The following is a 17,088-nucleotide window of genomic DNA, read 5'->3' on the forward strand; positions in this document are numbered from 1 at the left end:
TCCACATGCAACTGTCCACTATACAAATCGAGGACATGGGATTAACAAATGCACAGACTGCACAAACAAATAACTGCAACTCAATAATACCTGCACTAACTACTAAATCAAATTACAACTTTGTCTATGGTATCAATTAGTGCACAAATATACAAAACCATCAAGTTACAGTTAAAATACATCAAATCATTCAAGCTGCGGTCAACAGAAAGTTTTGCCTCCTGCTCACCCTACCTTTCTGCTCATCAACATCAGGTGCTGTGAACAGGTGAGTGCAACCACATTTATCATCTACCACACCCATGAGACACGCCCCACACCCGTGCACCAATACAGTGAGTCCATTTAAACCAATCCACTTAGTCAGAAGGGAACAACTCATATGGCCCCTACATACCGGCCCCTAATTATTTTAGAGCAATAATTACATCATACTTACCATGTAGGAGACATATTGATAAACATGATCTATCCTTTATCAAACATTCAAAGATACAATTTTAATTCAAAATAAACAAATATACATAATACAAATAACCATTTGAAAAAGTCAATCTTCATGACTCTTCTGCTTCCTGTAGAAGACACACTTTAGTGATCGGCCTGTCCAAACAACCAGTCTTTGTTTTAACACGAACCTGACGTACAAGTCCTTTACTGTCAGAAATTGCTTCCACAATCCTTCCAGTCACCCAAGAGTTATGAGGCGCAGAATCATCGACAACCACATCCCCAGGAATGAAGTTCCGTCCGATTCTCTGCCACTTCTGAAGCTCTTGAAGCTGGGGCAGGTACTCCTTAACCCAGCGCTTCCAGAACAGGTCAGACATGTATTGTACTTTCCTCCATCGACGTCGTCCATACACGTCCCCCTTCTGAAACACTCCTGGTGGTATCAATGGCTTGGTCTTAAGCAGCAACAGATGGTTAGGAGTCAAGGCCTCCAAATCATTAGGATCAGTAGAGGCTTTGGTTATTGGCCTACTGTTCACAATAGCCTCTGCCTCACAAAGAACTGTACAAAGGCCTTCTTCGTCCAAATTCTGCACTTTCAAAATGGAATTTAACACCTTCCTGACAGACCTTATGAGACGTTCCCAAACACCGCCATGATGGGAACCAGCAGGAGGATTAAAAATCAACTTTATGTCCTTTTGCAGCAGCAGCTCATGAATCTGTGCCTGATTCCATCCTTCCACTGCCTTTCAACTCACGTTTGCCACCCACAAAGTTCACAGAGCACACTTCTTCCAGTGTAACCTCCTGGTCCAGTATTATGTCATTTCCTCTGGGAATATTCCTGTCCTGTTGCTGTCGGTTGCCACCAAACATGAACCCAAAGTCACCAAAGAAGCTGGAGAAGATATCGCTGTGAGAGCTGTGGTGACCCTCTTTGAGCCCGTACTCTCCATACACGTCATACTGTTTCCTTTTCTCCTTATCTGAGAGGACCTCATAGGCTGCCCCCAAGTCTGCGAACTTGTCCAGGGCTTGCGGGTCGTCGTGGTTTCTGTCGGGGTGTAACTGCAAAGCCAGCTTTCTGTAGGCCTTCTTGATGTCCCTGATTGATGCACTCTTGTGTTCATTTGCATCAACAGCATGAACTAAAATGTCCATTTTAATTTCTGGATCATTTGAAGAGATCTTTCCAAAAATCAAGGTTCACTGGCCAATTAATTTCTGGTTCAGCAAGAAACTTTGGCCCTGACAACCAGGAATCATCCTTGATAAACATCCATTTAAGGCTCATAGCTCGCCGTTCTACAGCCTTCCTATTATTTGGCATTTTTACCTGATTGCACCTAAAAGGTAAACCAATGGTGTAATGACCATCAACCAACTTAACAGAGTCCATCACTGACTTCATAAACTGCTGATCTTCTCTAGACAAAGCAAACTGCTCATCCTGAATACATTCTGGAAAATCAGCCTTCATTTGACCTTCCCACAGCTCATCCAATCTTGACACGGAAATCCTATTTACACTCACATCAAAAATGTCAGTCTTACGATCCTCTCTGAGAGGACCATTCACCGTCCAACCCAGCATAGTTTTTACTGCATAGGGACCTCCATACTGACTTCTAACAACCTCCCATGGCTCTAAAGCCTTGGGCACATTGGTCCCGATCAACAGGTCTACCCCGGAATTTATCTCCAGTATCTTAATATGGCGCAAATGTGGCCATCTATCGAGATCTTCCTGTCGGGGAATATTACATTGATGAACAGGCATGCTTTTCTGAGTAAATAAGTCAGGCAAGGCACAGTAGTGATCGAAATCCAAACCAGCTACTTCCAAATCTGAAACAACATAATTACTGACCATTTTCTCCTGACCCATTGTCCGCAAAAGAATGCCAGTTTTCCTTCCTGAAAGATTCAGCCTATTCATGAGCCCTTCAGTACAAAATGAAGCTGAGCTCCCAGGATCTAGAAAAGCATAGGTTATCAGTGACTGATTACCTTTCTTGGACTTCACTCTAACTGGTATTACGGACAGAGCACTATTTTGCTCACCGGCCCCAGTAACACCACTGCTTTGCACAGCACATGAAGGACCTTCATCTGGTGGTTCTCTCCCTCCTATAGTTTGCACTGCAACACTTTCCCTCTGCTTGGAGTGGCTATGTAAGAGTGTGGGGTGTTTCTGATTACAGACTTTACACAAGAGACGTTTCCTACAGTCCTTGCTTCTGTGCCCAATGCGCAGACAACCAAAACACACACCATTCTCTTTCAAAAAAGAAAATCTTTCACAGTGCAACTTTCTTTCAAACAAAGGACACAAATCCAACATATGCCCTGCTCCACAAAACAAGAAAACCTTGGTCACAACTGAACCACTCTCTTGCCTCAACACTGGCTCAATCTTCCCTTCTACCTTTGCCACCGTAGTAGCAAAACTACTCCGCTTAGCCTTAGGGTAAAACTGAGACTTATCATTCCTCGCCTCTTTTCTGATGGCTGTCGGAGGATCCTGTATATCTCCAAACAACGGGTCACTTGCGATCTTAACTTGCCTTTCGACAAACTCAACATCGCAAAAAACCACTTTACGTTGAAACCTCTCCTGCAGATCGCAGACAACATTCCTCCACTTATCCCTGAGCTTATAAGGCAACTTTTTTTATAACTGCTTGCATATTAGCAGAGACATCCAACTCATGCAAGGACTCAACGTCTCCCATTGCATTACAACATTGCCTTAATAAAAACCCATATTCCTGCAAAGCCTTCACATCATCAGATTTTATAGGTGGCCATTTACTGACCCTTTCAATGTAGGCAGCAGCAATTTTCAGCGAATTGCCAAAGTTCTCTTGGAGCAAAGATTTAGCTTTAGCATAACCATACTCAGCAGGCATATACAAAACAAATTTCCCACGTGTGGGACTAATAAAGGTTATCTTATCTTATCTTATCTGACAGCTTCTGACCATTTCTCTTGGATGGCCTCTAGTATATTGCTCCAGAAAATATAAACAATCCTTAGCACTGTGAGTTTGACTCTCCACCATGTGCTCAAAAGCTCTCATAAATGTTTGATATTGCAAAGGATCACCATCAAATGACTGAATGTCACACCTTGGTAGCAAAAACAGACTGCTGCTCAGCCAATAAAGTTGTAATTTCATTTTGTTTCTTCAAAACTGTGACTAGATGATCATGACCCTCACCACCTTGCACTGTATGTGTAAGAGGTTTTGATTGTGCGTGAGACTGCGACATCATCTGAGTAGTTGAAACTGCACCTGGAAATACTTGTGGCTTCGTCTCTGACTTTTCCAACGAAACGACCTTGGGCTGAAAAGTATTTTTAACCTTGGGCCTTACATCCAATACCTGCGCTTGATGATCACTTGCATCAACACCCTGATATGGTTGCTCTGGTAACACAGGTTTGAACGTCGGAGCATTAGGATTTAAAACGCCTAAACTCCCCTGTTCTCGCTCTAAATATGAATTCATACCATCTGATTTAACATTAACAGCACTTGAGACTCAGGGCATTTCAGAAGTTTTTAAAACATTCACCTTTGCTGCTGAAGCTGCTATTTCAGTTTCTAAGTCAAGCAGTTCCTTTCTTTTCTTAAGCTGTATTTCTTGTTCTTCCAAAGCATGCTTTTCTTTCAACAACCTCTGTCGAACAAGAAGGGCAGCCATGTCAGCCTCTGCCGTTATGCGTGCTGACAAGGCAGATGAAACCATTGAGCCACTGAGTGATGATTTACTTTTCCTACAACTTTTGTTTCCAACATTAGAGATGCTATCACTTTGTTTAACATCATCTATCGCAGCACCTTTACCAACATTCCCGGTGTGCCTAGAAGCACCAGAACCATTTCCAGCAGGTAATACATCAGAGGAATCAACACCAGGTGGATTTAAATGTGGCAAATCAAGCTTAGACACCTGATTTTTGCTCTGAGGGTTTCCCTTTGCATCATGAAGCCATTTCTTTATCTCTTCCATAAACTCAGTATTATGTGCTCGCACACTTATAAACCAAGCAGTTTGTTTTTCTTGCTCTTCTTGAGGAAGCAAAGGAAGCAAGGTTTCATGCAGATGAGTTGCCTCATTAAGCAACAGACAAATTCTCTAACTGAGCCTGAACAGTGGAAACATTATCTTCAGATTGCTTTAACTCTTTAATAACCTTTATGACCTTTTTAATTTTATTAATCTTAGTGTGCCGTTCTGTTTGAAGTCTTTCAATCTGATTCTCCAAAGCCTTAGCAGTCGGTTTCGGCTGTCTTTTCTTTCCATCCACATCACCACATTGTATTAATTTAGGGCAGGGATAGCACAGTAGGTAGAGTGGTGGCCCCATGATCGGAAGGTCGGGGGTTCGACTCCACTGAACGGCTACCCTGAGGTACCCCTGAGCAAGGTACCGTCCCTACACACTGCTCCCCGGGCGCTGCACTCGTGGCTGCCCACTGCTTCACTGGGTGAATGGGTTAAATGCAGAGGAACCATTTCCCTATGGGGACTAACACGCACACTTTATTATTATTGGTGTGTCTCCATTTTTCTCAAAACATTACGAAATCCAAACGCTGAACTGCACCTATGCCACACAGCTTCATTCCAACACCTCAACTTGATGACATTCACTTCATAAAACCTTGGACACACAATTAACAGGAGCAATATCCCCCACTATCTGCCTATTAAACCTAACTAACTCAACCTAGTCTTCCGTACATACTAGCGGTGGGTATTTATGTACCTCCATACCGTCAGCTGTGAGGAAGAGAAACTGTCTTAAACACAAACTGCGGCGGTACTCCCAAGCCAATGGCTTCAGCCGCCTGATGCACAAATACTAGAAAGCAAATCAGTACAACGCCTTGTGCAGCTGTACTGCTAAAACCTAACAGGGGAACAAGACTCCTGAAAGAAATCTGTTTTGTGTAGCCAAAGGCTTAATCTAAAAGCGTGCGGACAAAGGCAACAGCAAACTATAAAACTCTCACCAATAAAACTCATCTATATATAAATAATCCAATAAAACCTACAAACTTTCTGTTGACAATTTGTTGCGGCTCAACCAACCAATGGCCGCGGCAGGCTAAACATGAGGACACAGATGACGCGCAACAATAAACGCATAAAATACACTTCTGTATCATTTGCTCCTTTTATTCCACATGTAACTGTCCACTATACAAATCGAGGACATGGGATTAACAAATGCACAGACTGCACAAACAAATAACTGCAACTCAATAATACCTGCACTAACTACTAAATCAAATTACAACTTGGTCTATGGTATCAATTAGTGCACAAATATACAAAACCATCAAGTTACAGTTAAAATACATCAAATCGCTCAAGCTGCGGTCAACAGAAAGTTTTGCCTCCTGCTCACCCTACCTTTCTGCTCATCAAAATCAGGTGCTGTGAACAGGTGAGTGCAACCACATTTATCATCTACCACACCCATGAGACACGCCCCACACCCGTGCACCAATACAGTGAGTCCATTTAAACCAATCCACTTAGTCAGAAGGGAACAACTCATATGGCCCCTACATGATTATTCTGCATTATTAAGCAATAAAAACAAGTTGTCTGATGTCCTCTAATCATTATGAAGCAATATGGTTATGTTATTATTACAATTACATAATACAATTATATATTGTATTATGAAATGCAATGAAACATTAAGTTTTTGTACAGAGTATCGGTATCGGATCAGTATCGCCGATACCACCCTGAATTTTACTTGGTATCGGATCGGAAAGGAAATCAGTGCTATCGCACATCACTAATATTGACACGATTTTAAATGAGTTTGTCAGAGGGACAGCTCAGGTTCAACTTTTTGGAGAGGCAAGGTTGAGGTGGTTTGCACATGTGCAGTGGACGGATGTTGAAGATGGACCTACCATTCAAGAGAAGAGAAAGACCACATAGAAGATTCATGAATGTAGTGAAGGAGTACGTGCAGAGAATTGTGTGTGACAGAGGAGTATTTGTATATATGCATCCATGCAGGGGGGCTGGAGCCAGCTGTCTCAGGGCGAGAAGCAGGGTACAACTCTGGACGGACACAGAGTCGCACTCACATTCACACCTATGGGCAATTTATAGTTTCCAATTAACCTATCCACCACTAACTGCATGTCTTTGGACTGTGCATATTTTTTATACATTTACTTGGGTAGCTTTGTTCTATTAATTTTGATTTCTATTTTTTAATTATCTTTTTTTTAAACAATTGTATTACATTTATTTTGTCATATCATATTTCAGTATTTAGTACCCATTTTATTTCAGTAAGCTATATACTAGTCTACTAATTTAAGCAGGTCTGTTATATGTTGCGTTGAACGGAATTTTTAACTGCTGTAAAAACTTGTGGGATTATCTGTTCTTATCTTATTTCATCTTTGCTTATCTTATCTAATCTTCAGAGCAAATTACTACACAATTATAGCGTTAAAATACAGGGCGCCGTCCAAAAAACACCGTGTAGATGTGGGGAAAAATTTTACGGTGACGACCTGAGACTTTCAAACATTAACTATGACTTCAAGAGGGAACAACAAAAGGCTAAGCTAAAAATTCTGAACATGTCCCGCCCTTTATTTTGAAGGAAGAAAAACATCCAAGACCGGATGTGCCCGGTTTTTCGCTAATGCTAATGTACCCGGAACGATAAAGCAGCACTCCGAAGATGGCCGGGGTGTTTGAGGTGGAGGTTGATGGTGTGGAGCACGATCATGGACTGGAGCATCACGATGAACCGAACCAGGTGAGAATAACGGACCGTTCTGAGGTATTGTGACAATAAAACGGATTTATGATGTGGTGTATTACTTGCTGCTAACCCAACTGCTACTCCTGGGCTTAGACTCCCGTAAGTAGCTAGCTGCTTGTTAACTGCTTGTTAGCCATATTTTACTGAGCAGAGGTGTGTGTATAAAATGCACTGTTCTGTTCATTGGTCAAAGCGACAGTGCAAGCGTAAAAGGACTCTTTTCCAACTGCCAAGCTAATTATTGTTAGTTACTTTCATGTGACTAAAGTAACACCAAAGTTTACTTATTTTTTTAAAAAAAATACTGCATTTCATACGAGATTTGTGCACTGGCGATTGTTTGATCTGAGCTGTGAGATATGTGACCGTCTGAATTAATAACCCTACAAATAAAGCTGATGTGGCTGTTGGGGTCAAAGGTCACCAAATGCATTAGCCGCGACAAGTCGGACAGAAGAAAAGACTACATCACTTCCTGTGGGATTTCAACATTCTGGTCAAACCTAATCGAGCTAGATGCTAAACTAAATAAGGTCACGGTGTAAACCGAGTCCGTGATAAAAGCTCTCAAAGTCTGAGATGTGAAGAGCAGGTGGTAGGAGGCAGAACATTTACTGTGATGCAAAAGTGGCATCACAACCTGAAATAAATCCCAAAGAGGTCTTTACATCCGTCACTGATGAGTTCACTCTATCTGGTTTGAATAGAAACCTTTCAGTAGGAACTTTAATGTGGCACACTGACCTATTTTTGTATTACATCTTAGTATGTGCAGTGAAAAACAACACGTAGATGAGCTAATCTGTTAAGTGAGTAAAATGCAATGACGCTAATGATTGGCAGGTATACCTAAAATGTGTTGTTTTCATGGTAACAAGGTATAAAAGGTAAAAACGGATTTTTTTTTTTTTTTTACAAGGAACATCGTACTATATGGATGTGAGCCCTTAAATGTGTATTTGTGTCTGTTATTCATATACCTTATTTAGCAGATGATAAATAGAGGAGTCATCAACAGTTCTTTGTTTTGAATACAGGGATAGTAGCTTAACAAGCTCAACAACATGGGAGGGACTACCGGTTAATCATGCCGAGTGTTCTTGTTGTTTAAATATAGATATTTCAGGATGCAATTGCCTTATATCTTGCTGCTCAACCAAACCTAAATGTTTCAGTCCCATTACAGTTTTTTTTTTTTTTTGTTTTGTTTTTTTAGCTGCTCTGTAATTAGTATGCAGCGTAAGATCTTGGGGTTTGGAGCCAACTGTGTAAAAGGTGAAGCAAATGCTGCAGTTTGGTGGGATTGACTTGTTTTATAGGAGTTTTAAAACGATTCTGTGATCAGTGTGCACACTATCATATGTCCCAATTTAAAAAAAAAAAAAAAAAAAAAAAAAAAAAAAGGATGTAATTTCATGCAAGCTTTTAGTTTGATAATTTGTTACTTATTTTTCTCTCTCTTTCTTTAGTATGATTTGTCCAAGCTTTCACCAGAAGAGAAGTGGAGGTTAGTGTCTTTGCCATGCATGTATACATTTTCCTAATATGATTCTGGATTCTTTGGCCATTATTGATTATTATTATTATTATTATTATTATTATTATTATTATATTATTTTAAGGGATTGAAAAATCAGATATTGATTGCAAATATTTTTACCCATATCTCCAAAAGTTGATTCTGTTCATCTGGACGTAGCGTTTTGTGGGAGAAACGTTTCGTCACTCATCCGAGTGACTTCTTCTTTTATCCATACAATGTCTTATAGTTGCGTTGAAAAGAGAAAATTATAGAATGATAGCTTATTAACTTACCAGTAACGTCTTTAACAAATTAGTTAGCAGCATAATGTAATAACGCTGCTTGACTCAGCATGACTATCTGCTTAGCCGTGATGCATACACTGCTACAGACAGTGCTGAGACTGTTGTACACAGTGCAGTCAGAGGTGTAATTTATCTTTTGAACAAACTATCAGGACACCATTTCTAAATTACTCATCCCTCTTTTTTTGGATATCTTTTGCACTCTTAAAAAAAAAAAGATATTGGACATTATACTCTCATCCATCTGCTGACCCATATCAAGGGGTTGACTAATCTGTATAACAAAATGTTTTGTACTTGAAGATGTAGAGTTGATCTTGGAACAGCTTTTACGCATTAATTCAAGTTTTGTTTAAGGCATCGCAGTCTAATCAGGCTTGCCAGTTGCTGAATTAAGTTTGTGTTTTTCCACAGGATGGAGCATGCAAGAATGCATGCCAAACACAAAGGCCATGAGGCCATGCACGCAGAGATGGTGCTGATCCTCATTGTTACCCTGGTTGTCGCCCAGCTAGTCCTCGTGCAGTGGAAACAGAGGCATCCAAAGTCATACAATGTAAGGCACAAAAGAAACACTGATAATTTGGCAATTGTTCAGTTTGAATTAAAACAGTTTTAGGTCTGTGTGTGTGTGAGAGAGAGAGAATGGGAAGTGAAAGTGTACAGTAAATGCTGTGGTTTTTATGGTTTCTTAGTTGTCATACATAATTCCAGTTAAACCTGTTTTCTCAAAGAGAGATCCTGTAATTTCTTATTTTCTTCTACATCATCAAAAATTTGAAGTTAGATGTTTTTGTGTTTGCACAGTCTGATGGTAGTCAGGACTGCATGAATGTTCTAACGCACACACTTTGCTGTTTTGTAGTTGGTGACTTTGTTCCAGATGTGGGTAGTTCCTCTCTACTTTACTACCAAACTTCACTGGTGGAGGTTCCTGACCACGTGGTTTATCTTCTCTGTAATCACAGCGTACATTTCCTTCCGTGCTACCCGTAAGCCACTGGCCTGCACCACACCGAGGTAAAGCCATTGTTTACACTCACACGTTCCTGTAAATATACCCATTCCTCTCTCTGTGTGGGAACAGAATTGTCAGGAAAATTTCCTGATATATTCTGATTCAACTTTTTTGTTTGTGTAGGTTGGTGTACAAGTGGTTCCTCCTCCTGTATAAAATCAGCTATGCCACGGGAATAGTTGGCTACACTGTCGTCATGTTTACACTTTTTGGTATTAACCTAATATTCAGGTATGTATTGCACATTAGTTCAATTTTTTAAAAATGTCAGTGAATGTCAATCTACTGCAATTAAAACCCTTCAATTGGGAGACTATAGAAATATTTTTTCAGTGAAACACATTCTGAGGTTCTGTGATAGGTTGGATGCATCCTCTAGCACTTGGCTGCCACTAGATGGCGCTGTTTTCCATATTACGAGTTCTTTCCTCCTTCGTACTTGTCCATCTATGTGATTTGGTTTTTTGCTAATTTATAAAGTAAAGTACTTGATGTTGCACACACTGCGATTAAAATTTTTTTCCAGCGTAACTGAGAGCTGAGAGTATTACAAGAAGAAGCTTTAGTGAAAAGTATCTGTTTACTTGACTGACTACTTTGATGATGATTTTACCATTCAAGATCTCTCTTTCATTAAACCTGCCTTTTTTAACAGGCCTCACGTGTGCAGTGGGGGAAATAATTATTTGAGCCCTTCCTGAGTTTGTTCATTTTTTTTGTAATTGAGACTGAATGAGCACCAAAAACCATTAAAACACACATTACAAAAGTTATACATTGATTTGTCCTTGAGTGCAATAAGTATTTGGTCCTGTACCACGCAGGCAGAATTCTGGCTCCCACAGATTGACACTGTGCCCATGTTCCACACAGATTACAGTCAATCAATTACAGACACTGACTTACTATCTGGAGGTTTCACCTTCATGCTTTGCATGAGGATCAAATACCCATTTCACTCAGTGACAGACTCAGTGGCTGAGGCCAGTTTACTTTTAAGGTAGTGCATTTTTGTTTTTGGTTTATACTCTGTCCTCTCCATTAAAATAAAAATACTACCATAAGAATTAGTGACTGTTCATTTCTTTGTGAGCAACTTAAACCGGGGATCAAATAATTAATTCCCGACACTTTATGTATAAAAAGGTGAATTACAACTGTCAGTTGATTCGTTTTATAGTACAATGCTTTCATAAAATGTAATTTTCAGTTAGAAAACGTCATATTTTGTCTGCTCTGTTTCACTGTTATCAGTGTTTATGGTTTGATGTTCTGGGATCATCATAAAAGGATAGATTTCTAACAATTTTTAATTTTAGCTTGGTGAAAAATAGTGATTTATTTATTTATTTTTAAACGGAGGGGAAAAAAGCCACAGTGAAACAGAAAGTTGAAATTTTATAGTCTAGTCTTTCATGCAAAATGTAAAGCATTTGCCCGTCTTATGGAGCAAACTGAACTTCAGGTTGAATAACAACATTATCAGTCAGATGATTTCAGTACTGTGTTCTCTGTCCAGAATAAGTCCAGAGGATGCCATGGACTTTGGTGTTTCACTTCTCTTCTATGGACTGTACTACGGGGTCCTGGGAAGGGACTTTGCAGAGATGTGTGCGGACTTCATGGCTTCAACCATTGGGGTAAATGCACAAATTTAAAACGGTGTATATTTTCTCCTGGCTGTAACCTAAAATTTAATGTAGCTTTTCCCTCCTGCAGTATTACAGTGCATCTGGCATGCCAACCAAACACCTCTCAGACAACATCTGTGCTGTGTGCGGTCAGCCCATCCTTGTCGATGTCAGTGAGGAAGGGATCATTGAGAACACATATCGATTATCTTGCAACCATGTGTATCCTTCCTGTGACATTTACTGACACATTTTCGTGCCTTTAATGGTTACCGCTGAAAGAGAAGTTCAGGTGCGTGATGGAGAATTCTGTTGGTATAAAAGGTATGTCGTGGGTTGGCATGGAACTACACTGTGTACTCTAATTAACAGCTTAAAGAGGAATTGCCAGGGTTTACCTGACCTTTATGCCAGACTGTTGATGTCTCTGTTACTTCCCCGAGGATCTGTTGTGTGTTGTAAATGATACACAGTGCCATTTCATGATTTTTGTTTTGTTTGTTTGTTTGTTTTGGATCAAGTTTGACACGTTCCTTGATGTATTCTTTATAGGAAATCAACTTTCTATTTAAAATGCTGTTTAAAATTTACCTCTATCTTATTTCCTTACAAAAAGATGTGACCAAAAATGCATTATTCACACCTGAAGATTATTCTTTTATTACACATAAAAGCAACACCAGGTTTAGATAAAAACAAACAAACAAACAAACAAAAAACAACACATATTTGCAAAGTGAAATGTAATTATTAATTAATAGTGCAGTACAAGTGTCTCGCCCTACAGTGCAGTGCTATCTGTAGTTAAACTAGCTCAGGAAATTATCCTTTGTCCTTAAATTGTACTATTGTTTTGTATAAATAATTTAGTATCAGGTGAATGTTGTCCTTTTTGACTGGTATTAGAGCATTAATGTTGGATGAATGTTCAAAGATCTCAAGAGTATTCAGTATTTGAGCCTTAACTCCAAATCCAGGTTCCATGAATTCTGCATAAGAGGATGGTGTATCGTCGGGAAGAAGCAGATGTGTCCGTACTGCAAAGAGAAGGTGGATCTGAAGAGGATGTTCAGTAACCCGTATCCTTTTTATTCTGGGATTCTGTCTGCATTAGTTAAATTTTTTAAACTAAATATTGAATGATTCCTGAATTAGTTGTAATTTCAAAGATTCTAATGAAATAATAACTTTCTGCATAAAAATGCTGACAAAAACAGACCCTGTGAAGATTTTGAATTTACTTTTAAGTCCAAAACTAAGTATGACAGATGAGATCTAACAAAGCACTGAAACCTAATTATGCCAAGTCACAGCATAGTTGAGGTGTGTCTGTGTGTCTGTGTGTCTGTGTCTGTGTGTGTGTGTGTGTTTGTGTTCCAGACTGCTAAGTACAGGCTATTTCAAACAAACAAAAGCAAAGCATAAATTGTATACGAGGTTCCTGTTCCTTTTTGTGGGTTGGAAAAACACTTTATATAACTGACAAATACATGTTATATATAATAATTAATGATTTCTCAGGAGCTGATGAAGATTTCTGCTTCCTTGCGTTATCACTGTGGTTACATGTTGACCTCTTGTTCTCCATTTATTTATCATTTCTGATTGTTGTCAAGGGTTATTTCCTTAACCATTTCTATTCTAGCTGGGAAAGACCGCACGTCATGTACGGACAACTTTTAGACTGGCTTCGGTACTTGGTGGCCTGGCAACCTGTTATTATTGGATTTGTGCAAGGTATCAACTACGTCCTGGGTCTGGAGTAGCCGGCAAAAACCGGCAGAAACGGACACACATACCATGTGGAGAAGATTATGCACTGGCTCAAAAAGACTGAGGGCCTAACATTGAACTAAAACACCAATTTAAAAAAAAAAAAAAAAAAGTGTCTATACTTTTTGTACATATTTATAGGCACATATCTGTATTTGCAGTTTATTTGAATTTTCTTAGTAACCTAAAATTGGATGTGTGTCTCATTTTCCCAGGATTTGATTGGTCTGTATCTCATGGCCTAGTAAAGCGGTTTTTGAAATCATTAGAGGGTTTTTTTTACTAATTTATGTCTTAAGTGTTAAAAGGTTAAAGGATCATACTGGAATGTGTCATCCTTGTGTCTGATGGTTATCAAACATGAGTAATAAGTATTTCCTCTGGACTCCTAAATATATGAACACTATATCCACAGACATTAGTTTCGCATCTGCTTTAGTTACAATTCCTGCTTCACATCGGTCACGTATTTTGACCACAAGTGGCACCAGTTTCATAAGGGCCTGTCATATGCCTTGTGGAGCCAAGTTGTAATCATATGTCAGAAAGTACTACTCATATTGGTAAGAACGGTACCTCCTACATTTACGATGGAAATTCTAGTGTTACTGGAATCCATGATGTCCTCTTTTAGGGAAACACCAATCTTTAGCCAAGTAGTAACAGAGTCATTTTGGTTTGACCTTTATCCAGTGTCTCAGCATATGTGAGTGCTAAGTTAAATTCCCTTGCATTGTCTTGGTGTAGCAGAGATGATGATAAGGGAGGCAAATTTAAGTCAAAACTGTGTGTGGAGAGGAATAAACAATTCAAAGTTATAATGTAACTGAACTAAAATCCATCAAAAGTATTCAAATTAAATTTAAGATGAAAAATATCCCAGAATGATCCTTTAACCGGTGAGCATGCAGATGGGGACGGTCTTATTTTCACGTGGTATGTGCATTATCTTCCATCCTGAAATTTCTGGAAGAGAACGGTTGGTAATCTTTTTGTGGGTACCCGTCAGACTAAATGCATAAAGCAGTTGTTTTAGGGCCCATTTGTGCACCTCACCACCAGCTTAAATGGTAAAAGGACTGGGTGTAACCAGACCAAAATATATGATCATTTTGTTTTGATCGACCGATTAATAAATGTCACTTCGATCATGTGTGTTTTGTCCATATGTCTGCGAGGTAGCATTCACAACCCTCCATAATGTCACAAAGAATTAGTCAGCACATCTCATTTGTACTGTGTGGGTGAAAAGGGAAGTTGAGTTAAGTGCGTGTGTGTGTGTGTGTGTGCCCGCATACATATATATACAGTAATCTGAAACACTGGTCAGCAGCAAAAGACTCGAGGAATCGATATGAAGCTCTCATCTGCTGTGAAAGGTAAGGACTTATTATGATACCAAACAGTTTGTTTTTCTTTGCATTATATTCGATGGTGAACGTTTTGTCTCTTTAACAGTTCTGGGATCTCTGTGTCTGCTGCTTGTAGATGGATTTCCAGGTACAGAATAGTTATGTAATAGAAAAAAAGTTGTTTGTTTTTTTTTTGTGTTTTTTTGTGTAGTAAGATTTTTAACCTTAGAATGTTTTGCAGTTTCTGAAGATGAATCTCCAGAGATAATTGGACCAGGGTTTGTCCAAATAAAAACTCATCCAGGTAACGCATCAAGCCTCTTTTGATGGGACAGGCTGTGTAGTTGTGAAACCTTTCTTCGATGTATGGATGTGTTCTGCCTCCTAGGTGCACCGCTGGTGCTTCACTGTGATGCCTTTGTAAACTGTGAGGACGATATGACTCTAATCTACTGGCTTGTCAATGACACCTTCCCCGAAGACGCCCCCAGCAGCGACAGGATAAGAGAATCTAATGAGTGAGTATCTTTGTTACAATTACAGTGGAAATGTACATTAAATTAAAACAATTAAAACAGTCTGTAGCTGGGCTGTAATGGCTGTGTTTTCATTAGATCTACTCTAGAGGAGGGTGCAATCCTTCAGAGGAGTTTGCTGTTGAAGAACATCACATCCGAGGACCTCAAATCCACCTTCACATGCGTTGTGACAAATGCTGTGGGAGTGGCCCAAAAACACATTAAATTAATATCAACACGTGAATGACTGAAGATAGTAAATGACAACTGTGTAAAAGATCTTGATTTTCTGTCCTCTGCCTTGTGATATAAGTCATGTCTGTCAAGAGTCAACATTGCATGTCAGCATTTTCATGTAATACTTTTGTTTGGCAACTTGTGGATGAACTCTGCTGAAGAGCTGGATGGTTCAAAACCTAAACTCCAGTTACGCTCAAAGGTAAAGCAAGTAGCTGCTGAATGCTCTCCTTTGCTCTCCTTTATATCAATCTGACAAACATACAGAGGCGCCATCTGATGTAGCAGTGTTGTGGTCCAGTTGTAACTACACTTACCCACCTTACAGTCATTTAGACGACTGTACCACACAGTGAATGTGTTGAATGTTGTGTCAGCAAACTGTTTTCTATGCCTGTGTACGGTTCCTGTACTTGCTGAAAAAAAATATAGTGAAAATTAAATTTAGATACTTTTAAATTAATAACCATGTTTTCCTTGAGAGTTACTGTTATTCACACTTAGATGTTTGAAATAAGCCAACTGCTCACTATTCCTAATATCTGAGTAAGCATTTCCACCATCTGTGCAGCAGAGGTCAGCAAAGCAGCTTTCTTCCTCAACCTTGTTTTGTTGGGGACTAGATTTAGTTTTGTAGATGCAGTCAACATGCCAATGTCTAAGTTGTGTTTAATCTTTTTTAGATTTATGCTTGAAAGCAGATGTAATTTCTATTGATAAATAGCAGCTCATTTAATTTGATTTGAAGAAAAAAAAAAAAAAACAATAAAAAAAAGAGTTTTACTTAACATTGATTTTGTTCTTGAGTTAAAACTAGTTATCAAATATCACCGGGTCTTTATATTGATATCTGAAGCAGATTCATGAGAAATGTGATTAAAGCTACAGGAGTCCATATTCTTTTTAGTTATGCAGTTTAAGCTATAAAAGAACTCCTTAAATGACATGTCGAAAGACACACGTCGTGGTTGTGGAAAAGATGTTAGTGTGTTTGAGAAGGGTCAAATCATTGGCAAACATCTAAGGAGATTGCAGAAACTGCTAAAACTGGGTTAAGAACTGTCCAACGTGTTATTAAAAAATGGAAGTATATTGGGGGCCCATCGTCTTCGAGGAAGAAATGTGGCCAGTACAACCCCCCCCCCCCCGAATGATCGTGATCAGCGCTCACTTAGACATTTGGTGAAATCACATCAAAGAAAAACTACAGTAGAACTCAGGGCTATGTTTAATAGTGAAAGTAAGAGCATTTACACACGCACAATGCAAAGGGAACTTAAGAGATTGAGTCTGAACAGCTCTGTAGCCGTAAGAAAACCACTAATCAGTAAGGCAAACCGGAAAAAAAGGCTTCAATTTTCAAGGGAGCATAAAGATTGGACTCTGGAACAATGGAAGGTCATGTGGTCCGAGTCCAGATTTAGCCTGTTCCCGAGTGATGAGCGCATCAGGG

At 39.3% G+C, this 17,088-nt stretch overlaps 2 protein-coding genes and 1 long non-coding RNA gene across 3 annotated transcripts; 2 read left to right on the forward strand and 1 right to left on the reverse strand.

Annotated features, from left to right (window-relative positions):
* Positions 1-734: 734 nt before the first annotated feature.
* On the reverse strand, positions 735-15,826 carry LOC120734174. The gene is made up of 3 exons (XR_005695977.1): positions 15,815-15,826; positions 1,237-1,247; positions 735-1,142 (listed from the first exon to the last, which is right to left on the reverse strand). It is a non-coding gene; the product is annotated as an uncharacterized LOC120734174 (long non-coding RNA).
* On the forward strand, positions 7,161-14,679 carry rnf121 (ring finger protein 121). Its single transcript, XM_040032786.1, has 9 exons — positions 7,161-7,273; positions 8,749-8,786; positions 9,521-9,662; positions 9,972-10,126; positions 10,248-10,355; positions 11,644-11,764; positions 11,844-11,977; positions 12,733-12,834; positions 13,401-14,679. Exons 1-9 carry the CDS (start codon positions 7,196-7,198, stop codon positions 13,519-13,521), a joined length of 999 nt encoding a protein of 332 aa, XP_039888720.1. The 5' UTR covers positions 7,161-7,195; the 3' UTR covers positions 13,522-14,679.
* Positions 14,808-16,098, forward strand: LOC120734173 (interleukin-1 receptor accessory protein-like). Its single transcript, XM_040032788.1, has 5 exons — positions 14,808-14,907; positions 14,987-15,028; positions 15,122-15,184; positions 15,269-15,398; positions 15,495-16,098. The coding sequence occupies exons 1-5, from the start codon at positions 14,883-14,885 to the stop codon at positions 15,643-15,645; spliced, it is 411 nt and encodes a 136-aa protein (XP_039888722.1). The 5' UTR covers positions 14,808-14,882; the 3' UTR covers positions 15,646-16,098.
* Positions 16,099-17,088: the final 990 nt, after the last annotated feature.

The sequence above is a fragment of the Simochromis diagramma genome, unplaced genomic scaffold, assembly GCF_900408965.1.
Source record: "Simochromis diagramma unplaced genomic scaffold, fSimDia1.1 OVJJ01000216.1, whole genome shotgun sequence".
Classification (NCBI taxonomy): Eukaryota; Metazoa; Chordata; class Actinopteri; order Cichliformes; family Cichlidae; genus Simochromis; species Simochromis diagramma.

What these genes read in the sequence shown, in the direction of transcription:
- rnf121 (XM_040032786.1), top strand. Translation starts at nt 7,196, where the DNA reads ATGGCCGGGGTGTTTGAGGTGGAGGTTGATGGTGTGGAGCACGATCAT. An exon ending in TCACCAGAAGAGAAGTGGAG is followed by an intron (nt 8,787 to 9,520) that starts GTTAGTGTCTTT and finishes GTTTTTCCACAG; the next exon opens with GATGGAGCATGCAAGAATGC. An exon ending in CTGGCCTGCACCACACCGAG is followed by an intron (nt 10,127 to 10,247) that starts GTAAAGCCATTG and finishes TTGTTTGTGTAG; the next exon opens with GTTGGTGTACAAGTGGTTCC.
- LOC120734173 (XM_040032788.1), top strand. Translation starts at nt 14,883, where the DNA reads ATGAAGCTCTCATCTGCTGTGAAAG. An exon ending in GCTTGTAGATGGATTTCCAG is followed by an intron (nt 15,029 to 15,121) that starts GTACAGAATAGT and finishes AATGTTTTGCAG; the next exon opens with TTTCTGAAGATGAATCTCCA. An exon ending in AGGATAAGAGAATCTAATGA is followed by an intron (nt 15,399 to 15,494) that starts GTGAGTATCTTT and finishes TGTTTTCATTAG; the next exon opens with ATCTACTCTAGAGGAGGGTG.